This window comes from Canariomyces notabilis, assembly GCF_033297395.1.
Source record: "Canariomyces notabilis strain CBS 508.74 unplaced genomic scaffold N656scaffold_36, whole genome shotgun sequence".
Lineage (NCBI taxonomy): Eukaryota > Fungi > Ascomycota > Sordariomycetes > Sordariales > Chaetomiaceae > Canariomyces > Canariomyces notabilis.
In genome coordinates this window covers 16,298-38,159 of record NW_027041858.1, presented here as the reverse complement: position 1 = coordinate 38,159, position 21,862 = coordinate 16,298, and the positions used below count along the sequence as shown (strand labels likewise).

The following is a 21,862-nucleotide window of genomic DNA, read 5'->3' as shown; positions in this document are numbered from 1 at the left end:
TGTCAATCTAATGTCTCCCGGTGTATATAAATGCAGTGACCCCCCGTTGCAATCCCCCTCTGATTACTCCATTTGCACCAACACCCACCAAAATGGCTGATAATCCAGTTCACGATCCCGCTAACGCTCCCGCTGATGCTCCGGCTGATGGCGGTCCAGCTCACGGCCAAGCTCACGGCCAAGCTCAACACCAGGCTCACATCCACGCTCACGCTCCGGCCAGTAACGCGGCTAACAACCCTCCCGATGACCCAGCCGACCAAGAGGGCCATTTCACGCCGGATCCGATTTGGACCTTTTGCCAAACTGATGACAACATTGTGTGCCCAATCTGCATGGAATCCAAGCTCACTCTTCCACCGGATGATGTCTTTGAGACTTACAGCCCGCCGGATACAGTTCCGTGTCTTCTTCCCTGCGGACACGTCTTCGGCCACCGCTGTCTCAAACGGTGGCTGCGAAACAACAACGAGTGTCCGGCTTGCCGCTTGGACTTGCAGTGCGTCTTTTGCCCGCATAGCATCAAGCCCCGCATGCTGACCGGCATCTCCATCTGGTATCTTCCCAAGACAATCCCCGAGGGTGGTACCTTTCCAAGAATGTGTTCTGCTTGTCAGCGGCGGAAGCACCTCCAGCAGTGGTCAGCCCTTTGCGCTAACCTGTGGACTAAGTATGCCGAATCCAGACTACGATACGAACTGTCAGGAGCCGAGAACGATAGGGTGGCTATGGAGATTGACAAGCAGAACTTTGATGACCTGCGAAACAGCGTTCTGCCCGACTGGGAGCAGCAGTGGTAAGCCATTGATTGGAAGAATCTGAACACCGCAACTGGGTAGGTGTATGAGTGGACTATGGTAGCTTTGGGAGAGGTAGCTTTGGGAAAGGTAGCTATGGGAAAGGTAGCTATGGGAAAGCTAGCCTTGGAAAAGGTTTACAGTAGCTTTCAGGCCTTTGACATGCCCTCATTGTATGGTCAACGGCCAGCACTGAACAGATTGATTAGTATACCAAATATCTCCATATCTCTCAAGACAACGTGACACCACAGTAATTCCGCCAACCTAAAAAAGTTCGAATTAGGTAGAACAGCTTCATTGTACTCCATATAACAAAGTCAGTGTCCGCAGATGCAAATATCAAAAACCAGCCACTTGTAGGAGTCGATTTGCGGCATATAGCAGGTACTTGAGCATCATCAGTTGCGTGTGTGACATTCCGGGGTAGCTGTATTGGCATACTATCTGCGTACCTGCCCGGGTTATAATGGCTAACGACGTAGTTCCCGCCCCTTTCTTCCACTCCTGCACTGTTCAACTTCGCCCGCTACCCCCCAGAGCGCATGATGCAGACTCTCTAATGTCTTGCGTAGAACCTCCATTCATTACCTGATCCTAACGAACTAACTATCTTGCTTGCTTCGTCCGTCCTGGCTGTCTCACGGGGCATCAAGTCTCCATATTCCGTGGGGAATGCATTCACCGGAAGGTACCAGACAAAGGAGATTTGGCCAACATTCCTCTACATCCAGATGCTAGCTCCACTACATCTCAATGAACCATACCCATTCAACGTCGTGTGCGATACAGATTCCCACACCCCCTATTTTAGAGCGTATCCTCACCCACCCCATGCAAGGGATCGGTTTCTGGTAACATGCCCAATAGCAACACCAACGGGGCGGCCGCCGACAGGACAACGTCACGAGCGATCGGGGCGTTAATGTATCAGGGTCCAGTAACGGCGTTATAGGGGCTGGTCGTAGAGGCGGATGTGAAGGGACCAGATAGGAGCAGCTGGTGGGATGCGGCAAAACTTCTAAAAAAGACTTGCTCAGTTTGGTAGGGACTCAGTTTGGTAGGGGTTGGGCCATGCGGTGTCAGATTCGTGGTATAGGATGATACAATACAATAAAAAAAGAGTCTTTGCCCTGGCTTGACGTCCAGACATGGCATCAGTCACTCCAACCCAACCCAGCCAACCATTCACCATTCTGTCATGGTTCGTTTTCATCATAACACAGAACATCGGTTCATTACAAGAAGTAATCAGCCACCGGTTTCTTAGCTGGCATCCCCCTCGAGTCCTGCGGCGCCGCCTGAAAGACGCGGTATCTCCTCGCCGGCCCGCTCCTTGCGCCCATGAGGTCATTCTCCATCAGCACGCCGCGCGGCCCAACCCCTCCATCGCTCCGATTCACCTCGCCATTGCTCCGCGCCAGCACGCCCAGGCCGGACTCGTCCTCGGACAGCTCGAGCAGCGCGGCCACGTTGCCGCAGCGGTAGCAGTAGTTTGGCGCCGACCATACCGTGACGATGCTCGCATCAAACATTTCCTTGAACCCTTCCATGACAAGCTGGTGCGCGCGCGCGATAAGGCTGAGGTCGTTGCGGTGGTTGAATACCTTGACAATGTCGGCGCCAAACAGGAACCCCGCGCCGCGCGGCGACAGGCCCCAGCCGTCAATCTCGTCCGGATCCGACCACAGCAGGTCACACATGGCCCCTTCGTGCGGCACCTCCTGCTTGCGGTCGAGCAAGCGGATCTTATCCACCATGTCGATCAGCGGACTCAAACCCCCGTGCACGCACAGGACCGCGCCGGCTGGATTGCCGACCGACCCGCCGCTCGATCCCGACGCGCCTGACCCCGGCGGGCCTGTGTTTGCGGGCGCCGATGAGGATGCGCTCCCACTCCCGCTGCCACTGCTGCTGTCGCTTGATACCCCATTACTCAACCCCCCGTTGGGACTCGCAGTCCTAGCCCCTCCCGTACCATCCCCCTTTGTCTCTTTTGGGCGTAGGAAGCGTGATATGACGTGGCCGTGGGCGTTGTGCACCTCGATCTCGACTTCGTCGGCAGGCGGCGAGGCTGCGGGCTGGCCGCTGCTGGAGGGCAGGGTGTTTGAGGCGCCCAGGACGATGGCGCCGAGGGCGAGGTAGTCAAAGACGTCGCAGCAGTAGCGCCACACGTTGGCGCTGCCGTATTTCCGCAGGCACTCGTCGTAGAAGCCGTAGACGGTCGTGATCTGGCGCGATTCGTGGTTCCCCCGGATGAGGGTCATGCGGTCTGGGTACCGCACTTTCAGGCAGAGTAGCAGGAGGAAGGATTCGAGCGAGTAGAAGCCGCGGTCGACGAAATCGCCTGGAGGTGAGGATCGGCAGATGTTAGCACTAGGGGAGCCGACAAGTTCGTGAAGCTGCAAGGGGAAACAATCGCTGCTCTCGCTCGCGCATACCCATAAAAAGGTAGTTTGTGTCGGGGACGTCGCCTCCAACCCGGAAGAGTTCCATCAGATCATGGAACTGGCCATGAATATCCCCGCATATCTGTAACTCTGATCAGCCCAAGGAACAACCCACATCGCTCCCGCAAGCAGTGGCGCATACTGTGACCGGCGCGTTGACCGTGACGACATTCCCCTCCTCAATGAGCAGCTCCCTGGCCTTGTGGCAGAGCTGGCGGACTTCCGCTTCCGGAATGGGTCGGCATGCACGCAATTGGGCGATGGCCCTATCGTGGAAATGTTAGGAATGGAATACGATTTGGGGAATGGTTGCATTATCCGATGGCCGCGACACTCACCTGTCGAGGTCGCTCATGCTGGGCAAGTGGGGTGTCTAGCGGCGAGGGCAGTTGGGAACAGACGGGCAGTCCGAATTTGCTGTGGCTGAGATCCCCAAAAAAGATGGGAGATGTTTGAACCCATCAACTAACTCGCATTGTGCTTAGGTACCCTGTACCGGCCTTTCAAAGGGGCAGGCTCTTGCAAAAAGAATTAGCAAAAAGCGGTCGTCAAGATAGTCGATGTATCAAGAGGTGTTGCCGCTCTTGGGCGATTTGCACATGCCTCCGGCAGGCGATATCTATATTACATAATACCAACGCCAAGCTATACTCCAACACCAAGTAAATTATAGAGGACTTTAAGTCCAACAGCACGCTCATGCCCCTAGCCAACTTTAGCTCAATCACCTTCACCGGCGCCAGCCGTCAGCATCATCTCAGGCAGCACCGTCGGCGTGTCCAACGCCCAGATTCTGGGCATTAGGCAGCGGGGCACGAAGTACACCAAGTACGGGACTTCTAGCAACTCCACGGTCACTTACGTATATAAACATAAAGCGTGGGCACCAGACGTTAGTAGGCATAGCTCCATCGGAGAGCCTAGGACTGTGGACATGATCTTTGTCTCGGAGAATTGGAACAGCTGAGTCGATGGCTCATTTGCTGGTGGTCGCGGGGGGGTTTGAATGAACTCATGTCCCAAGTCCCAACCCTCATTTCAAAGGGGCTAAGCCCAGAGTCCCTGACGACCGTGACATCTCCTGCTCCCTCAAACTAGTCAAGAATGATTCCACGATTTCATCTTTACCAGCTCTCCTATATGCATTAAAGATGATTGCCTCTGCCTCGTCGCCGCCCCCTACAGGCCTGATGTAAGCCATCACAATGACCGCTGGGAAGTAGGTCAGTTGTGCGCCGAAGATGCCCGACGACGGATGCAGCATGACCGTCACGACGTCTGCTATGCTTCGAAAGTAGGTCCGTGGGTCCGTATATGGCGGCAGCCGTGCAATTTCAGATGGAGAGAGGAGATCGCGGAGGGTGCTGTACGTAACGATGCAGGCGCACCAGTATATAGACATGATGTGCGCCGCGGCAAGTACGTCTATGGAGAAGGGTGCATTCAAGACTTCTAGCGCGCGGTTGGCGTCCCCGAAGTGGGCTGTGTTGACCCAGAGGGCAAGCTCGGCGTCCAGTCGCCAGCAGGTTTGGACCAGCTCTTGACGGAGAGCTTCGTACAGATTGGGGTCTTTTTGTGCTCCTAGGATGTCATAGTCCTCAAGAAGTCCGGTTGTCGCAATGAGAATGTCGACTAGGAGATCCTTTGGTGTCTTGGGGATCGTTTGCCAGGGGATGGTCATCCAGTCACGGTCACTCATGGGTGCCCTCTTCCGCATCTGTAGGAAGCAGCTTGCCTGGGGGTTTGAGGGTGGGTCAGCAACACTTGGAGTCATGATATGTTGGGAGAATCTCACAAGATGAAGCCTCCCGTCAACCCATAACTGATGCAGGTACCCCGAAGCGTAAGTTTCAGGCGGCCGACTCATGATGAGGGCGAGTTCGCCTTGGATATGCTTCCGCCAGTTTTCTGCTTGGGCCAGCAGGTCAAGGGAGTTGTGGCCGCAATGAACCTGCCGTGATGCAAATAAGACAGAGTCTCGACTGCATTTGGAGATAGCAGTTCCACAATTCAACATTGGCAAAACACTCACCTCATACATACTAAACAGCCTCGCCGCAACGACAAGCACCGCATGATCCACCTTCCCTGGATTCCTCAGCGCCCCCGCCATCGTCGAAAGAGATGAGGTGTAATACCTCAAGCCCTCCTCCCTATCCCTCTCCCTCCCCGACGCCTGTCCCTCCATAGTCCGACACACGGCAAGCATGATCCTTCGGATCACAGGCGAGGAGTTGTACAGCTTTGGCACGGCGACCGTCCAGCCGCCGTTGGTGTAGGGCATCGCGCATGAGGGAAACTCGCGGGATTCGGGAAGGTACCTGTGCCAGAAGGCACCGAGGTAGAATTCCTCGTAGGCCGCACAGGCAAGGGCCTCGGTGGGGTTGGAATTGGGAACTGTAGTATCCTTAGCAGGGCATTTGACGTGGTACTGCTGAACCTTTCCCGATGATGTTGTATTCAGAAAGATGGTCTCGCGGCCATAGCCATCGCACTTGAACCCCTTCTGGAGACACTGGCTGCAAGAAGGGCGTTTCCGGTCACACTATCGGCTCATCATTCAATTAAAACTTGTGGTTACTCTACTGGAAACTCAGATACAGACATGGAAAGGAGAGAGCTGAGAGAACTTACTTTCCCCTTCTTCCTCCTCCTGCACGTCCCGCAACTTTTGGACCGCCCGGGAACGCCCACCATTCCTCTACCTTAGTTCCTTTGCTAGTTGCGACTCGCGTCACTCGCCCTGTTCCAGACTTCGGTAACAGGTCAACAAAATGACAGATTGTTGGCGACTTGGCGCATCGAAGGACACCTGGACACGGCGCGAATTGCTTCCCAAAGCAGAACTGGATGGGAACAAGGCAAGTGCGACCAAGGTCGGAACTCGGGAGCCGACATATACGATTCACGACCCGACCATTTGGACCATGCATGTAAGCACGGCTCTGGAGTCGTCGCGGAGGGAATGAATGGGGCTTGATGGGGCTTGGTACCTGATGTACCTGATCCTCCTGTGCTTCCCGATCGGGAGGCATTCTGCGCGGGAGCCAATCGGGACTCAATTGAGGGAGGCTCGAACGGGAGGTGTCAGCCGACTCAGCCCTACGGTTAAGCGAATGCGAAACCCCGAGGGTCGAGCGTGTTCCAGCGGAAAATAAATCGATGCGACAACTTCGTGATGAGTAATCTCTTCTGGGGAACCTGGAATGGGATGCGCGGATTGCGTATGGACGCGCTGGTAGGCCGTCGTTCTTTGATCCCGACATGCGCCGTTGGTCGCTGCAAGAGACGAGGCTGAGGAGGCCCAGGGATCGCCTAAGTCTTCCAATTATCAAGCAGCTACACTACTAGCGCAAATGACGCCGACGTGTACGTGTACAGTCCAATATGGTGGGTCAGTTCAAGCATCATGCCATCAAGGCAGAGAGGATGGTTCGGCTGGGACCCGTGGAGCGGTATGAATCGCGCCAGGACGGTCAGGTTTATCGGTAGAGGTAGTTGTCTGACATTGCGGTACAAGCTGAGATATAAGACCCGGAGAGGATGCACCCGTGAGTCCTTGACCCATCTTCTGCTCGCCAATCTGATCCGAGTCATCGGTCTCCTCATTCTCGGGTCATATCCCTAGACTCTCATTTCCAGTTGCTTCTCCTTACCAAAGCATCGAATACACCATCACCATGGTCAAGCCCACCCGCCCGCCGGCCAACGCCTTCGTTGCAGCTGCCCGCAAGGTCTACAACCCCATCGGCTTCTCCAAGGGCTACAACTTTGTCCTCTTCTTCATCTTCGCCGGAGCCCTGATGGGATTTACCCTCGCACGCCTCCAGTACCTCGACTACTACGGCATCTTCTGCGGCGATCCCGGAGTCGGCGAGTGCTACTTTTACACACGAGGAATAGCCGAGATAGGGTTGCTGATGCACCTGGCGACCATCCTTCCGGCTGGGTTCCTGGTCGTCTTCCAGTTCGTACCGGCCATCCGACACAAGTTTATCCTCATCCACAGGCTGAACGGCTATGTTATCCTCGCCCTGTCGCTAGTCGGCACAGTCGGCGCCTTCATGTCCATGAGAAACGCCTTCGGGGGCGGGCTCGACACGCAGCTGGGCCTTGGCCTCATGGGAATCATGTTCGTTGTGAGCTTGGCGTTGGGATACATCAACATCAAGAGGCTCCAGCTGGAACAGCACCGGGCCTGGATGCTCAGGGGGTGGTTCTACGTACGTCCCTTTTGCCTGCTGTGTGTATTAGTCCTCTGGTATCTTGTTACTAACATATCCAGGCCTCTTCGATCATCACCCTCCGGATCATCATGATCATCATGGCCACCATCATCAGCGAGACGGGCGGGTACTGGGCCGTCCGCCAGTGCGCCCAGGTGAACTACACGCTCGGGGAGGCCAGCACGCGAGAATTGTATCCTGACTGCGAGGCATTTTACTCTGGCGAGGACCCGTACAAGCCCACTTTGATCAAGGCAACCATGAATTCTAGCGCCATGACAGCCGGCGCGACGTTGGGTCTTTCGTTCGGCCCGGCCACGTGGTTAGCATTGTTTCTTCATGCGGTTGGCGTTGAGGTATACGTAAGTTTTCTTTTCCGAATCTTGTGGAACCTGACGGCGTTTTGCTAACGGCTCCTAAGCTCCGTCTTACACCCTTTGAGCACGACAGGCTCCGTAACGTGTCGTACCAGCGGCAGGTCGAGGCCGGCATGAGAAACCCAGGGAGGGCCGGGCTGACTGCAGACCGGCTGGGCGACGCAATTCTGTGGAAGCCGAACAGTGACTCTACACGGAATGCAGTCCCGCTAAAGTCCGTTGCGTCTCAACAACATACGAGCAACAGCGAGTAATCAGAGACGTTAAACCGTCCGATGACTTCAACACTTGCTCTCACTTGAAATTGAAATCGCTTTCGTCCCGACTTGTACTTCCAAGTTGAAAATGGCAATGTATCTGTTATTAGACAAAACAATCAGTCAGGTATGAGGCTCTAAAAGTATGTGCGGTGCACATCTAGACAACAAGATTCAAGAACGGTTTTCCGGCTCACTCCAGCTCTGCATCCACCTGACCTTGTAGCCCTCTGCGCCGAGATAATTCGCCTGACTCCTCCGCTGTTGTAGTAGAACAAACGAGCAACGCCCAACGCGCCGAAAAAGCAGATGCATCCCAGGTACCGTATCCACAATCCTTGTCCAATGCCAAATTGTCCGCGATGCAAGTGCCCTTGGTATGATAGATGCAAAAGGAAAGATGTAGCCGATACGAAGTTTGATGGTGATAATCTGGGGACCGGCATCGACCCAAGAAGAACAAGTGGTATTCTAACTCCCGCAAGTACAAGCCTGTCGGTCGTTCATCCAGACCTCGTCACCCCCTTTCTCTTCGCACGTGGGGGCAAGGCCAACGCTGAGCAAGCAATCTGGTCGCCGCCGAATCCCGCTCTGAGGTCTTCCTGGTTGGAGTATGGGAGACGGCCTGTCCCCCACATCGGCGTTTCTGCCGGTGTCGGCGGCAGAACATGGCCTGACAAGGCCTCGCCCGAGCTTGCGGAGCGCTTGTGATGCTCCCCATTCCTGGGTTGCGGCGCAAGCGCTGCGTGTCTCCCGGCACGTTGCATGTCGTTGAGTGCGTCGCCAATGAGAGCTGCATCCCACAGCGGCAGAATCCGGTATCCCAGGCTCTCCATAATGCACCTTTCCGTGGCATTAATCTGGTCGCACGTCCACATGTCCTTCCCCCACGCTGAGCGGTAGTACTGCGTGCGTTCCTGGCAATCCTCTAGAAACTTGGCTGAAATGATGAGCGCCGCCAGGACAATGACTTCTGGGTTGACCGAGTCGATGTGCAGCAGCTGGGTAGTGCACACGGGGCTCGCAGGGAGCGTATGGCGCTTCGACTGCTCGTTAGCAGCCTCGCGTTGCGCCAGGGGGCAAACTAGTCGCCAATTCAGCGAGAACTTGGAGCTGAGCGAGTCCATGATACACACGGCAAGGGCAATGGCATCCATGGGCAGACCGGAGCGGACAAGCATCTCATGAACGAGCGAAACAGACGGCACTGCTAGTGAAGCCGCGGGTGGGATTAGATTGACCAAATGGACCGCGGGGCCTGTGAAGAAGCGCGTGTTAGCGAAACCAAAGGCGTCATAAATGATGCAAGGGCGGGCTCCAAACTAACCTAACAAGGCTGAATCGAGAAGCCCTCCATCTTCCAGGGAGGACCTGGGACTCTGAGTGGCCAGCGAGTCGCGTGATGAGGGAGGAGGCGTGGGAAGGTTCGATAGCGGCTTGTATGTGCGTGAAAAATACTCCTCATCCAAGTCGAACTCGTCGTCCCAGTAATCTGGAGAATGTGTTGCTGGCATTGTTGCGTGTTCTGTTGCGGCGATCCGGTTCATGGAGTAATGACCCTGGGCCGTCGGTTGCCAGTACGTCCAACAAGCAACAGTTCCGAGGTGTAGGCGGGAGAGCCGCTCATATCGGCAGGACGGGGGTCGGCAGTCCTTGTTGGCAGTCTCTTCGCAAACGGTTCGCGGGGTGCCGGGTGGAATAATATGGGTCCAGACCAGGGAAGGGCCGAACACGAGCTTTCGAGTAACACGCAAGCCTGCGCCGAAGCGGAGGAAGCTGAAAGCGTCACGGTGCGGAAAGGGCGGTAGCTGTGGACTATTTGAACAGCGGAGAGAATGAAGATCGAAGCATCAGTCAATGGAGGTTGTGCTCCTTCATAAAGAGTACCTGAACAAAAGGAGGCCGGGGGGTAAGGTAAGGTGGTGGAGACCGAGTACGAGACGCTCAGCGATGGCGCTCGTCAGATATTCGAGCGATGTGGGTCGAAGAAACGCCAAGCCACTGGGAAACAACCTGGGCTGGGGCCACCTCAGATCAGATGGATTTGCGGTGTCGATAGTCTCGACTCGAATGTGTGCATGTGTGTATGTACGAAGTACCGCCGGTACAGTGCTGAACTCCTTTGTCCACGTTGACTCGTCCTCTGCGGCCGATGCTGGCACCAATGCCTTCCGCTTTGGGTGTGAATCTGATTGAAGAGACAGAAGAGGGCATCCCAGGTGAAGAAAGAAAGACAAAGTGCTGGCATTATAAGTGTCTACCATGGCCGGCATCTCTCGCAATGCACCATCCATAACACGCCCGCAGCCGCGGGGACAACCCTGCCATTTTGGGCATCCAGCTGTTGGCCGCAGCAGTGGATGTGCTGGGGCTTCATCGTTGGGCGAAGGAGACCGGGCTGCCTTAGCTCGATCAGTCAGAAAATCCTGCATAGAAATTTCATACATACCTCAGCTGGCGCAACCTCCGTATCAAGTCTCGCGTGAATTAGACGCGAGAATGACATTACCGGCTGCGGCAGTGGAGTGTTGGAGTTGGCTAAACCGCTGTGCTGACGACTGCGCAATCTGGATGAAGAGAATAACCCTGTGGGGCTGTCCCTGTGCTGCACTGCTGCTCGGAACATTAGCGCATCTACGGAATACAATACATACACACTACAGTACAGCACCCGACACTCTACGCAGGGCGCACGGACGGCACCAGGTACTGTACTGTACTGTACATACATCCTTAGGAGTTGGGTCCAGCATCCAGGTGGGGAAAACACTCTGCAAATCGGCCTGGAGACTCAAGGCAGAATTTATCAGTCACTCTGACCTGATCTTTCTCCTTACCTGATTCAATTGGAAATAGAAAACCAAAACAAGAGCTGATACCCGATTTCAGAGAGGGGCAGAACAGCGGTCAAACATGTTCCTTCAACGGGGAACGGTTGCGGAGTCTGGGCGGAAAGGCAAGCAGCCAGGCAGCCCTGCGCTAACAGAGACATGCCAGTTAAAGTTAGGCTAGGCTGGCTGTAAAAAGCCCCTGACCGAGGCTCTCTATCCAGCACCGTGAGCACTGAGCACGCATGTTTTCTCAATCTTCATTGCATGTTCACAAATCCACACATGACAGAATGAGAGACCATTCCGATGCGGATCAAAATCTGGAAGCATCCCCAACAACGGCGGGCGTTTCCAGGCCAGATCCAGGTCCGTGACACCCGCTGGAGTCAACCTCCCTTCTCTGCAGCTCAACAGACCAAGTACGGTATCCTAGGGAAGTTGTCCGATCCTGTTAAAGCACCTTCGAACTCATCCGACCTGCGTCACGTAACATCACCCTTAGGCACATCCAGCCCAGTCTCGACCGCCAAACGAGGAATTGCTTCCCGCTAACAACCCGGGTTAACGGGATGCATACAGAGTACAACCTGCACAACTTGAACCACTGCTCGGTTGCTCGGGACTTGCCCGGCTAAAACCTGAGGTGCTCTCCGAAAGGAATACAAGGAATCCGGCAGACAGCATGCGAGACTGGGAGCCGAGATCACGTCAATCGCGGCTCGACATTACTTGCAGCACATTGTGCTAGTCTGACAAGCTTTCTTTGTGGGGTGCATACTGCCGAACGGCCGCACGGCCGCAGCCTAAGATAGAACTGGTTCAATACACTCAGCAGGGCTGAAGGTCGGGAACTTGAAGCAAGAGAAACAAGAGAGACCAGCACCGTCGTTTGGTGCCGTAACTTTGTTCCGATGCTCGGCTGCGGCCCCGCAGCGCGGCACCGGGATAGAGCGCCCAATCCCGCGGGAGCGAGCCGGGACTTCGAATGGCTGAGCTGTTCGTCCATTGTTCTCGCACTGCAAGCTTGGCTTGTGGCTTGTGGCAGTGTCCGCTACACTTGCCAAAACAATGGCTGGTCTGCTTTACTAGGGGCGGAATGCTGCTATTAGGTAGAAAAGGTTAAAACTCTTTTCTAACCGGTAAGGTCTTCGCTGTTCATCCCGTCCTCTCGCGGCGAGACAACTCCCAGCCGATCATCTGAAGCTGCCATTGCTAGGGATCGCGACTCACTTAACCATGAGTCCTGCAATTAGACCCTAACCCTGCTTCCCCCTTTACCCCTTTTCTGTGACACCCAGAGTCCCAGACCCAAGCACTTCTATACAGTGTCTCTCATCATGCACTATGCTTATAGATCATGTAATACCCAGCACACCATAGTCAGCTATACAGAATTCATTCCTTGAGAACGCAGGAACTCTGGGCACGCATTGTTTATGGCGTCGCTAAAGAAATCATCCGCTAAAATCCCGTCGACCTTCTCCATAACTACACCTGATCCTCCCACACGGTCGACGGCGCAAAGTCGTGAGACCGACCCCTAGCCGCAAAAGTGGCTTCCGGTCAGGACGGGAGGCTTTGGCATCGCCTGATGCCTCGCTCGTGGGCATTGCCACCAACGTCACCTCGGCTCTGCTGAACCTTTCAGCATCGTTGCAGACGTATTTGGACTCGACTGCCAACCGTCTCGCGGGCGCTACCGAATACCTCGCTATTTAATATTACACTAGATAGCACTTATAGTATTGTCTATTGTAGCTTCCAGGAGTAGAGAGTCCAAGATCTTCTCAAGGAATATAGTCACATGAAGAAGTGAGCAGCGGTCACAGGGGCAATCCAAGGCGAAAAGGGCAAACGCCCAAGAGGCGCAGAGCAATTCGCGCTAATAAGTACATGGCAAGATGTGCTGCATCTCGAGCAGAGGATGTTTTTACATAGTTGAAGTCGCGGCGGGCCATATTCGTGAAGAGCATGGGCATTTGCGATCTGAAATTCAACGGGGAGGGGGGGGAGGGTGGGGTTTATACTGGCGCGAAGCAGTAAGGCCGGGCTGGACTTTCCTCAATATGTGGGCATTGAGGATGGATAGCAGCAAGAGCGAGACGCTAGCCACCGTCTCGGCACCAGGGAGGCTGGCCTTTGGTTCCTTAGAACTGAATACCGTATGGCCACCATATTCTTGCGTCGTGTGACTACCCGTAAAACATTAGCTCATCCAGTTTGAAAGTCCTATCTGAGCAAAAAGAGAAATACAGTCCTACAAACCAAATAATATGCTCGTAAGCTTCTTCAGGCACGGAGATCGAGTAGGCGAACTGGAAGACTTGGAGAGCAGCACCAATGGGGATCACTCGAAAAGCTCAGGTAAGGGATGTATGTCCATATTTATCCGTCGCGCACACCTGGAGTATTGTAGACCCTGCCGGCACTTACCTCCTTGCCGCGGCGATCCGACGCCCAACGTCAGCAGTACACGGCCTGGTCCCGGAAAGCCACAAGAAGAAACACGACCCCTTCCCCCCCCTTTACCTCCCGTCCTCCTCCCATCACCTTCCAAGTTCCAACCCACGATGTATAGCACATTTGGGCAGACTACCCACGGCAAGTCTAGTGGTAGTACGGAGTAGAAGGCGTAATATCAGACCCAGGTGAATACTACTGGATACCATGGCATTCATCACAGTCACAGCTGGCAGTACTGTCAAGGAAAACCAATCCTGTTGATTATCCACCATCTACCACTCCAATACCGCAGCCACATACATAATCCTCAACTTCAAGTCATTCATTCCGTTCTGCTCTCTTTCCGCTTCCCACAAAAGAAAAGAAAAGAAGAGTTCCTCGTCTACTGCCCAGCCAACACCGCTGCATAGAGAGAAAGCACACACTGAAGCTAAGAAACCGAGGAAAATACTAGTCTCGAGATCAGTAAAGAAAAGAAGAACATACCAAGAAGCGGTGCGTGCGGTAGTAGAAACAGAGATGGATATGTGTACGATTATCTCTAGCTTCCCCCGCTGACCGCCCGGTCTCACCATCTTAGAAAAGGAGATTGGGCTTGACAAGATGCCGCTTCGAGATCCGGCACATTGCTCAAGATCTAATTTCAACCATCCCCATCCCCATAGAAAAGAGAAACCAGCCAGTCATCGCACTAGCTCCTTGTCCCCATCACGCCACTTCCATAATTATCTTGTCTTGGTCGGTGCGGTGGTTGGGATGCGACGGGATGGTGCGACTTTTCTTGCTCATTCCTTGGCGACGAGGACTTAAACACCATGAAAACCAGAATTAGCCATCCGATCTCATCCGAGTAAGCTGCCGGATGGCTGTGGATGAAGCGCAAACAGCATCAGGCGGAATCTGTCGAGCGTCGTTTGATGGGGACTCCCTAGTCGAGGGAGACGCGCCCCTCCTGGGCCTCCTGTTCGGCCGCGGTGACGACATTCGAAGTGTCGCCGCTGTTTCCAGCGGCGTTGTTCGACGTGTCGACACCGGGGTTCGAAGCAACGAGGTTGGGGTCAAAGGAGACCGGGGCTGGGGTCTCGTGTGAATACACACGTTTTGCCGAGAGAGCGGATGTATGGATGTCTTTGGGCCTGTAGAGAAGATGCAGGCAAGGAAATCATTACTCACCTTGGGATGCTACCGACTGGACCTGGGTGACAACGTTGGGAGCGATGAACTGCTGGAGGTCGAGCACACCAACGTTGTTGAGGAGGCCGAGGTTGAGGAACTGCAGGTTGACAGCGCCGAGATCGAAGCCGCTGAGGACACCGAGCTGGTGGAATTGCAGAAGGGTGTGCAGCGATTGAAGCTGGAGAAGGGCCTGGATGTCAAAGACCTGAGACTGGAACAGACCCTGGAACTGCAGGATGTTGAAGTTGTTGATATCGGCCAGGTTGCCCAAGAGCCCGAGCTGCAGGGCGTTGATGTTGAGCAGGTAGTTCAGGTTGACCTGCTTGAAGTTGTTGAAGTTATTGAACTGGTTGATATCAAAGGCGAAGGAACGCTTGTCGACCTCAGTAGTGGCAGTCGGGGCAGCGGTGGCCAGAGTGGCCAGGGCAGAGACGATAAGAGTAACAGGCTTCATTTTGCTGGGTATCTGGAGTGAATGACTCGTGTGGAAGACAAGGATTAAACGATTAGAGTTAAGAGCACAGCTGCCAGCTGGTAAGCAACTGTTTGGTCAAACCCCCTTGCTCATGGACATACCTCAAGAATGTTCAGTAACTGAAGGAGTGGAAGCGAACAACGAGCACAGCTGGAAAATGTCGAATGTCAACTTCGAATCCTGTGCGTTTGCTTGTTCAACTCCCATTCGGGAGATGTAGGACTCACCTCTGAAGAATGAATGACTGAAGAAGATGGTGGACCGGGCCTTGGAAGCTGGAGATGTGGGATGAGGAAACAAAAGGGCCAGAACAACCGGATGGCGACTCGTCTTATATCCAGACGAGAGGAGCCAAACTCTGCAAACAACTCACAAGATGACAGAAGCCGGAGCCGCGCGCCAAGCATTTCAAGGAGGCACCGTATATTCGGAAGGGAGGCAAGCGGTGATCCGGTACGTGTCAGGAGTCGGGCGTTAAGCGTCACTTGGACTGGGACAGACAGGTAAGACGACATGGACAAGGGATGAGTGTCTAGACCCTAGTGGGGGGTCCAGGAACAGTTAGGAGAGTGAGTAAACCGCCGAGACGATGATGTGCCCTCCTGGAGCGTAGGCTGCGTGGTTGGGAGGCACTCTGGACCTTCCGCGACGTCATGCACGGAACCTTCTATGGCCGAGCTCACTTGAGGGCGATGCCAAGAGAAACATCAAGGTTAAGATGGCGGGTGACCCAGTTCAGCCCTGAGCAGTGGGCCGACTCTTCGGTTGGGACATCAGTTGAGCCTGGGTACTCTGTAGCAGGGGGTTGGGCGGTCAGGAGGGGGATACCCGGGTCCGAGCCATTTCTGCAGTATGTTCCGAGTACCGTACAATGTTTAACATCTCGGCTGAATCAACACTCAAGATGTGTCTTCCCTGATCGACGTCGAGGATGAGCAGTTTGTTTCGCAGTGTTTCGAGAGAGCAAAGCGTCTATAGAAAACTAGAGTGGCAGATTTCGGGAAAGTTAGGCGACTAAGAGGCGGAAACAGAGAAACAGACACAGGAAAAGCGAGGGACTCGGATGAGAGCACTTCCCGTTCGTGTCTCGCGTAGAAGGAGCGTTTAGAAGCTGCGTGGCAAGCAGCCTGGGCAAGCAAGCTGGCTTTCGGAAGGAAGCAACGTCTAAGGAGTCATCAACTCCGGGCTCTCCTGCCGTTTCCTATGAGGGAGAGCAAAATACAGCTTTCAGGGAAGCAATGTGCAACTTACACTGACCTTCAGCGTAAGGTACCACCAACCATCACGGTCCACACACATACTACGTAGTAGTCTAGTACGTAGGCAGTTCGTGTTAAGCTTACTTTCCGTATCCTGCCATCAGATTGACGAGACCAATAAGAGTTTGCGGAACATGACCGTTGAAGTCTGGGACTCTGGGGTAGTCTGGCTAAAATCTACCGAACAGGGCCGGGGTTACAAGAGGCTGAAAGACCGGACGTTGGACGGGACCCTGGGGACCCACTATGCAGCCTGGGACCGTGCCGAACGGGACTCCAGACGGCCAAGAGCTGCCAAGACAGTTTTGCCGATTCTGATTGGGTATCTCAACGGTTGGAGCCGTGCGACTGCAACACTCAAGCCCGAGCGCTCATGCCGGGCTGTGATCCGCACTTGCATCACGTCGCAGAAGTGGATGTGAAGCACTTCAGTCCATGCATCAAGCACGCACTGTCATCTGAAGCAGAGGAATTTCACCTGATTGATACGGCTTGGCAGCAGCCGGAACTGCTCTGCTTCCGAACGAAGTTGGGGGTCGACGATGAAGTCATTGTGAGCAGTGAGCACCGAGTCGGCCATCAGCCTGCTCTTGCCTGCCTTAGGTAAGTTGCCTTATGGCCAACCACGATTCAGATCACTTTGAGAACATCACCACGCTTTAGGGTTGCTACGCTCCCTCAGCAACATACGTAGTGTGTCAATCCAAAAATAGCCGCCTCATGATCAGTTGCAGTTTCATCCCATCCCATATTCCTCGAATTCTTGTGCAGCAACAGTAGTGTAAGGTAAAAAGAAGAATAGCTACAAAAAGAGCCCCTATGCAAGTGTGAAACAAACAAGAATAGAAAGGCAGAAAAAGCGGCACCAGCACTTGGTAACCACCATAATAAAGACTCAAGGCCACGAATGTACAGAGCAGGGCAGGGTATCCCGACAACGACCAGGTTGCCAGCGTGCCTTTTGCCCAGTGTTGCCTTGTTGCCATCCGTCTTTCCCGTCCTCTATGTATACGGAACGTGACTGAAATTGGCAAAGCCATAACCCCGTACCCGTTATAGCCCTGCGAAACCCCGTAACCTCTGCTATAGTATGTAGCAAGGCTGAACTTCCCCAGACGTATCCGTACCCCTGCCTCCCTTCTAGCGTGTGAGGTCAGAGAGGTTCTCCACGTCACCGGCACCGGCCGCTGCTGCAGAAGTTGCAGCAGCCGCGGGAACCGCAGCAGCAGGAGCAGCAGCCACGGCAGAAGCGGCGGCGGCGGGAACAGCAGACGTGGAGGCAGCGGATGCGGCACTGGCACCGGCAGCACCAGCAGCAGGGGCGACAGAGACAGCAGCAGAAGAAGCAGTGGAACTAGCCGAAGCAACGCTTGCAGCTGAGGTCACAGATGTGGTAGCAGCCGCGGCAACGGTAACAGACGAGGCTACCGGGGCGTCAGGATCTGCCGTGGCAATGGTGAAGGCTATTTCCTCTGTTGTTGCTGCCGCTGCCGCCGCCGTTGTCGTCGACGTGGCAATGGTAAACGTGTTCTCCTCGGCCGCGCCCAGTGCGATCCCTGACTCCGGGCATTGTCGCTTGATCTTCTGGCCACGCCGCAGCTTGGTCCGCTTCATGGTCTTTCTGGCCTCGGCTATCTCCCGCTTGAAGACGCCTGGGTTGGTATCGTCAGCTAGGAATCGCCATTGCGAAGATTGAGAGTACTCACCCAGATTGAAACCCCCAAGGGCGAGGCCTTTGCTGAACAGCGACTGAATGCCTCCGAGGTTCAAGAACCCAAGCTGCTCTAACTGTTCCAGCTGGGCGAGCTGGAAGAAGAGGTCGACATCGTTGTTGAACCCAAAGCTTAGGATTTTGTTCAGGTCCAACGCGTTACCCAGGCAGAGGTTGTTGAGCATAGCCAGGATCGCTTCAGCAATAGCGTCCTGGTCGCCCAGATCAATGTTGCCGAGATTCAGACCGCCGGCCTCGAGCTCGTTCAGGTTCAGGTCTCCAAGGTTAAAGTCTGCCAAATTGAATTCGCCATTGCCATTGAACTGGATGTTCGAGACATCACTGCTGTTAGCAGCAGCAGAGGTGTTGAAGCCAGCCTGGGCCGAAGCCAGCGTAGCAGAAAGCAGCAAGGGGAGAGCAGCCTTCATCGCGAATTAATGTGCGACCCGCAACCAAAATTAGATCTTAGTAAAAGAATGAGTGTAAAGAGCGCAGCTTCAAAACGTCAGCAAGATTCTCGCAGAACTTGGGGGTATTGCTCTTACTTACCTCTTGACTCCAAGATAACTTACAACGAGGGAACGAATCGAAGAAGGCTGGCTTCAGTCAGGTAGGAGAGAAAACAAAGACTCCAAACATCCTCTGCCAACCCCCAACCGGGGTTAATTAGGTTGATATACACCATCTTCCATCTCGCTTCCATATCCAAGTGCGGTGCGGATGTGTGCGCTGAACTTGAAAATTGCCATGTCGATGAAACAGGCGACGACATATGCCGACAGGATGAACCATTCCCATGGTTATCCCACACACACCACCGTGCCGCTAACCTTATCCGTGGCACACCCTCCTCTTCAAAAGTTGAACGTACCTGCAAATGCCAAACAGGCTGCCGGGTATGTCGTGGCCGAAGGGTGTGGCGTCCTGGAATTTGAGTGGTGTGGCCAAGGACCCAGCCGACGGGCCAAGAAACGTTGAATATGCTTTAACACAACCTCCCCTTCCGTCTTCGATCGACTGCTTCATGTGGCCGGATCCGAGCTGATGTAATGCCCTTCGAGAGATAACACCGCTTGCAATCTTGTTTTGTGAAGTGACCGCTGTCTTAATGAGAGATACTGGGAAAAGCGGAGAAAGAAGTAGTTTTAATGACGTCGAGGGTCTGCTTCCACGACGGGTCTCGGGGGCATCCGTAAAGTCGAGGTGAATGTAGAGCCTGACGATACTATTGTCGTTCGGGTAAGCTCGCCCGTATTAATGACGATCTCGGCCGTCGGTTCGAGCGGTAGAGATGATTATTGGAAGTTCTGATCATGGTCAATGCCTTTACTTGCTCAATGTTCGTCTCTGTTATCGAGCAGATGGAGAGGCCGCGGATACATTGGGATCTGTGGCGTTGTTTGGTCGATGGTGGACGTGACTCTGCATCCGGGACGATTCGGTATTGCAGGGTTTGTTGACGATCTTCAGGTTGAACATGAGATTTGTGCTCTCGTTGTTGATCCCGAGAATTGCTGGGTGCTGAAGACATAGATGCGCACAGCCATACACCGGTAGCATATATGGATATCAGGGTACCTCTCCATACATACCTCGTTGCGATAGCCCAATTGTAGCCTAAATTGCTCCTTTCGTAATTCGACACTCAGTGGGCGGTGGTGTATGTGATTTTATCAGGCGTGTCGCCCAACTGCGGTGGGAAACTACTTTCATTCTTTGATCTGAGACACCCAACTATATATAGGTATATCTACAGCGTTACATGTTCGCCGCCGTCGTCTCGGTGTCGATGTCGATATCGCCTTGCCTTCGCCCATCTCTTTGATAATGATACACTTTTTCTTTCTCAACCAGTCCAATATCACCTATCCGGCCGTGTTTTCCCTTCACCTGTCTCCCGCGTGCCATTGAACCCAAGCCATTCCCCCAGCATCCCGCCGGGCTTAGGCACAGGGCACTCCCGCCTTTTGGATGCCGCATTCGCCCTTGTCAAGCCCTCCCCATTCTCATTCCCAATTCCATCCACCCTGCCAGCTTGCCCTTCTTCTCCTTGGCCGAACTGAACAATCCCAACACCAGCCCCCTGATCCTCACCGTCCAATCGCCTTTTCCTTTTCCTCTTCACACAAGCAGCTGCATCCGCCGGCATCTCGCCGTCGGCATATGCCCTCCGCGGCGCGGGGCAGGGTAAGACGTGGGGCAGGGCGACGACGAAGAAGCTGGCGAGCACGGTGGTCGCAAACAGGGACGAGGTCATGCGGGACCTGGGGTGGAGATGGGGCGGCGGCATGGTTTATATGGACCTCAGTGGGATGGTGTATGTGTATGCACGAAGTATGTATGTGTATGGATCAGGAGGGATCCAAAACGGAGGGCCATCCAGATGGAGAGAAGAGCTGCGACAATTCATTGTTATTCTCATGCTCCCAAAACCTGTTGGGACAATCGCAATCGTAGCGTACCGATGCCAATGGCCAGCCTAGGGACGTGTATGCATGCGGCTGACCATGATGCTCTGCTTGGCCTCGAGGAGTCAATTGGGTTGTTTGTGAAGCTGTGTTGAAGCTGTCGCGAGAGCTTGGAAATTCCCCAGGAATGGTTGGTCGAGTGGAATCAGTGGATCCATCCTGATTCCTGAAGCTTGGGGGCCATAGGGTTGGGGTTAGAGCAGGTCAATGCAGCACTTGGCATTGAGCATCAACACATCAGTCTCTGTCCTGTCCAACGCAACTCATCAAAGTGGCTCGAATGGCCCAATCAACACCACTCTACCTTGAGGGCTTCCAAACGTTCAAACCAACCTCAATCTCCCAGTCAACTAGTTGCCTACGTGGAATCTAACTACTTGTACTCAATCGCTTCCTACTTAGGAACCCGATTCATTTGCTGCTCGTATCTACTACTATGCAAGTGTTAGGTCGGGCGTGGACGTGGGATCAGTTTGCTCGAACAGTCGCTTACTCGTAAGGGAAATGGCGTCAAGCTTCGCTAGGCAAAGGTCAGGGCGGGTCGACAGGGACGGCGACGGGACGGCAACAGCAATGGGGTCGGGTGGCATGCAGAGGCCACAACGACGGGACCGGGCGATGGGCGAACGGGGACTGGTGGAAAAGGGGAACGGGCGACAGCCGAAGGGCGACGGCGGGCGGAAAAGGGGCGGGGTAGTTTTGGGGTGCAATGGGGGATAAAAAACAGAGGACGGCGAGATGGGAGACGGTAGACGGGGGGTGTTGTCCATCGTTGTCGTCCGTCGCTGTCGCCCGTTGCCGTCGCTGTTGCCGGTGCCCCTATCGCCCGTCGCCCGTTCCCAGTCTCGCACAACGACAGCGGTGGCGACAGCGAGACGTAGAAGCTGTGGTTGGCTCGCAGCTAACTTGTCGATCTGGTTGCTGATTAAGTAGCTGGCACGATTTGCTGTAGGTAAAGTCGTTGGATTGACTGGATTCACGTTTCCTGGTCCTTTTCGCGGATTCCCCCTACTTTGCACAACGGATATCGAGATGGTGGTTGTAGGGGTTAGGCCGATGTGGCTCCGAGGCCAACTCGACAGTTCGAATCTGCAGTGATTGGAAATACGGGACGGCAAGAGTAAGTAGTGCTTTGTATGTACTGAGATGGAAACTGAGCACCAAATGAATTAGGTATTGATTGCCCGAAGAGAATACGGTCTATATCTATAGATGCAACCAAACCAATACAGTATAGTACACGATATGTACAAACAATTCCAAAACAAATGAACTGAACATATGCCGGTACAAAACACAGAACCCCCAAAACGTATACATACATACATATACCCATACAAAGATGGCATATGGCATAGCCATACACACATCA

At 54.1% G+C, this 21,862-nt stretch overlaps 11 protein-coding genes across 11 annotated transcripts; 2 read left to right on the top strand and 9 right to left on the bottom strand.

Annotated features, from left to right (window-relative positions):
* Positions 1-272: 272 nt before the first annotated feature.
* Positions 273-734, top strand: N656DRAFT_693211 (uncharacterized protein; the record flags this gene model as incomplete). The annotated part of the gene is made up of 1 exon (XM_064810666.1): positions 273-734. A coding segment is annotated over one exon (462 nt), but the record flags the coding sequence as incomplete, so codon positions are not given.
* A 1,125-nt stretch (positions 735-1,859) lies between these two features.
* N656DRAFT_784691 (calcineurin-like phosphoesterase) lies at positions 1,860-3,688 on the bottom strand. Its single transcript, XM_064816229.1, has 4 exons — positions 3,586-3,688; positions 3,390-3,513; positions 3,239-3,329; positions 1,860-3,144 (listed from the first exon to the last, which is right to left on the bottom strand). The coding sequence occupies exons 1-4, from the start codon at positions 3,600-3,602 to the stop codon at positions 2,036-2,038; spliced, it is 1,341 nt and encodes a 446-aa protein (XP_064665499.1). The 5' UTR covers positions 3,603-3,688; the 3' UTR covers positions 1,860-2,035.
* Positions 3,689-3,850: 162 nt separating this feature from the next.
* Positions 3,851-6,001, bottom strand: N656DRAFT_784690 (uncharacterized protein). Its single transcript, XM_064816228.1, has 4 exons — positions 5,882-6,001; positions 5,280-5,829; positions 5,043-5,198; positions 3,851-4,982 (listed from the first exon to the last, which is right to left on the bottom strand). Exons 2-4 carry the CDS (start codon positions 5,529-5,531, stop codon positions 4,281-4,283), a joined length of 1,110 nt encoding a protein of 369 aa, XP_064665498.1. The 5' UTR covers positions 5,532-5,829; positions 5,882-6,001; the 3' UTR covers positions 3,851-4,280.
* On the bottom strand, positions 5,662-6,720 carry N656DRAFT_454581 (uncharacterized protein). The gene is made up of 3 exons (XM_064809699.1): positions 6,241-6,720; positions 5,882-6,000; positions 5,662-5,799 (listed from the first exon to the last, which is right to left on the bottom strand). The coding sequence occupies exons 1-3, from the start codon at positions 6,511-6,513 to the stop codon at positions 5,793-5,795; spliced, it is 399 nt and encodes a 132-aa protein (XP_064665497.1). The 5' UTR covers positions 6,514-6,720; the 3' UTR covers positions 5,662-5,792.
* A 57-nt stretch (positions 6,721-6,777) lies between these two features.
* N656DRAFT_784686 (uncharacterized protein) lies at positions 6,778-8,598 on the top strand. The gene is made up of 3 exons (XM_064816227.1): positions 6,778-7,470; positions 7,533-7,835; positions 7,895-8,598. Exons 1-3 carry the CDS (start codon positions 6,928-6,930, stop codon positions 8,102-8,104), a joined length of 1,056 nt encoding a protein of 351 aa, XP_064665496.1. The 5' UTR covers positions 6,778-6,927; the 3' UTR covers positions 8,105-8,598.
* A 12-nt stretch (positions 8,599-8,610) lies between these two features.
* N656DRAFT_719145 (uncharacterized protein) lies at positions 8,611-9,621 on the bottom strand (the record flags this gene model as incomplete). The annotated part of the gene is made up of 2 exons (XM_064812343.1): positions 8,611-9,365; positions 9,435-9,621. The coding sequence occupies 2 exons, from the start codon at positions 9,619-9,621 to the stop codon at positions 8,611-8,613; spliced, it is 942 nt and encodes a 313-aa protein (XP_064665495.1).
* Positions 9,622-9,817: 196 nt separating this feature from the next.
* On the bottom strand, positions 9,818-10,957 carry N656DRAFT_454668 (uncharacterized protein). Its single transcript, XM_064809700.1, has 2 exons — positions 10,837-10,957; positions 9,818-10,720 (listed from the first exon to the last, which is right to left on the bottom strand). The coding sequence occupies exon 2, from the start codon at positions 10,552-10,554 to the stop codon at positions 9,982-9,984; it is 573 nt and encodes a 190-aa protein (XP_064665494.1). The 5' UTR covers positions 10,555-10,720; positions 10,837-10,957; the 3' UTR covers positions 9,818-9,981.
* A 3,372-nt stretch (positions 10,958-14,329) lies between these two features.
* On the bottom strand, positions 14,330-15,031 carry N656DRAFT_772148 (uncharacterized protein; the record flags this gene model as incomplete). Its single annotated transcript, XM_064813906.1, has 2 exons — positions 14,330-14,529; positions 14,575-15,031. The coding sequence occupies 2 exons, from the start codon at positions 15,029-15,031 to the stop codon at positions 14,330-14,332; spliced, it is 657 nt and encodes a 218-aa protein (XP_064665493.1).
* Positions 15,032-17,451: 2,420 nt separating this feature from the next.
* On the bottom strand, positions 17,452-18,450 carry N656DRAFT_802197 (uncharacterized protein; the record flags this gene model as incomplete). The annotated part of the gene is made up of 2 exons (XM_064818219.1): positions 17,452-17,963; positions 18,018-18,450. The coding sequence occupies 2 exons, from the start codon at positions 18,448-18,450 to the stop codon at positions 17,452-17,454; spliced, it is 945 nt and encodes a 314-aa protein (XP_064665492.1).
* A 1,263-nt stretch (positions 18,451-19,713) lies between these two features.
* On the bottom strand, positions 19,714-20,611 carry N656DRAFT_784677 (uncharacterized protein). The gene is made up of 2 exons (XM_064816226.1): positions 20,485-20,611; positions 19,714-20,418 (listed from the first exon to the last, which is right to left on the bottom strand). Exon 2 carries the CDS (start codon positions 20,277-20,279, stop codon positions 19,884-19,886), a length of 396 nt encoding a protein of 131 aa, XP_064665491.1. The 5' UTR covers positions 20,280-20,418; positions 20,485-20,611; the 3' UTR covers positions 19,714-19,883.
* A 139-nt stretch (positions 20,612-20,750) lies between these two features.
* On the bottom strand, positions 20,751-21,700 carry N656DRAFT_784676 (uncharacterized protein). Its single transcript, XM_064816225.1, has one exon. It carries the CDS (start codon positions 21,258-21,260, stop codon positions 20,925-20,927), a length of 336 nt encoding a protein of 111 aa, XP_064665490.1. The 5' UTR covers positions 21,261-21,700; the 3' UTR covers positions 20,751-20,924.
* Between the last annotated feature and the right edge of the window lie 162 nt (positions 21,701-21,862).

What these genes read in the sequence shown, in the direction of transcription:
- N656DRAFT_784691 (XM_064816229.1), bottom strand. An exon ending in CGGTCAACGCGCCGGTCACA is followed by an intron (nt 3,330 to 3,389) that starts GTATGCGCCACT and finishes TCAGAGTTACAG; the next exon opens with ATATGCGGGGATATTCATGG. An exon ending in CACAAACTACCTTTTTATGG is followed by an intron (nt 3,145 to 3,238) that starts GTATGCGCGAGC and finishes CCTCACCTCCAG; the next exon opens with GCGATTTCGTCGACCGCGGC.
- N656DRAFT_454668 (XM_064809700.1), bottom strand. Translation starts at nt 10,554, where the DNA reads ATGTATGAAATTTCTATGCAGGATTTTCTGACTGATCGAGCTAAGGCA.
- N656DRAFT_784690 (XM_064816228.1), bottom strand. Translation starts at nt 5,531, where the DNA reads ATGCCCTACACCAACGGCGGCTGGACGGTCGCCGTGCCAAAGCTGTAC. An exon ending in GGCTGTTTAGTATGTATGAG is followed by an intron (nt 5,199 to 5,279) that starts GTGAGTGTTTTG and finishes GCATCACGGCAG; the next exon opens with GTTCATTGCGGCCACAACTC. An exon ending in TTGACGGGAGGCTTCATCTT is followed by an intron (nt 4,983 to 5,042) that starts GTGAGATTCTCC and finishes TCAAACCCCCAG; the next exon opens with GCAAGCTGCTTCCTACAGAT.
- N656DRAFT_784686 (XM_064816227.1), top strand. Translation starts at nt 6,928, where the DNA reads ATGGTCAAGCCCACCCGCCCGCCGGCCAACGCCTTCGTTGCAGCTGCC. An exon ending in TGCTCAGGGGGTGGTTCTAC is followed by an intron (nt 7,471 to 7,532) that starts GTACGTCCCTTT and finishes TAACATATCCAG; the next exon opens with GCCTCTTCGATCATCACCCT. An exon ending in CGGTTGGCGTTGAGGTATAC is followed by an intron (nt 7,836 to 7,894) that starts GTAAGTTTTCTT and finishes ACGGCTCCTAAG; the next exon opens with CTCCGTCTTACACCCTTTGA.
- N656DRAFT_454581 (XM_064809699.1), bottom strand. Translation starts at nt 6,513, where the DNA reads ATGTCGGGATCAAAGAACGACGGCCTACCAGCGCGTCCATACGCAATC. An exon ending in AGGAGGATCAGGTACATCAG is followed by an intron (nt 6,001 to 6,240) that starts GTACCAAGCCCC and finishes CTGTTACCGAAG; the next exon opens with TCTGGAACAGGGCGAGTGAC.
- N656DRAFT_784677 (XM_064816226.1), bottom strand. Translation starts at nt 20,279, where the DNA reads ATGACCTCGTCCCTGTTTGCGACCACCGTGCTCGCCAGCTTCTTCGTC.
- N656DRAFT_784676 (XM_064816225.1), bottom strand. Translation starts at nt 21,260, where the DNA reads ATGGACAACACCCCCCGTCTACCGTCTCCCATCTCGCCGTCCTCTGTT.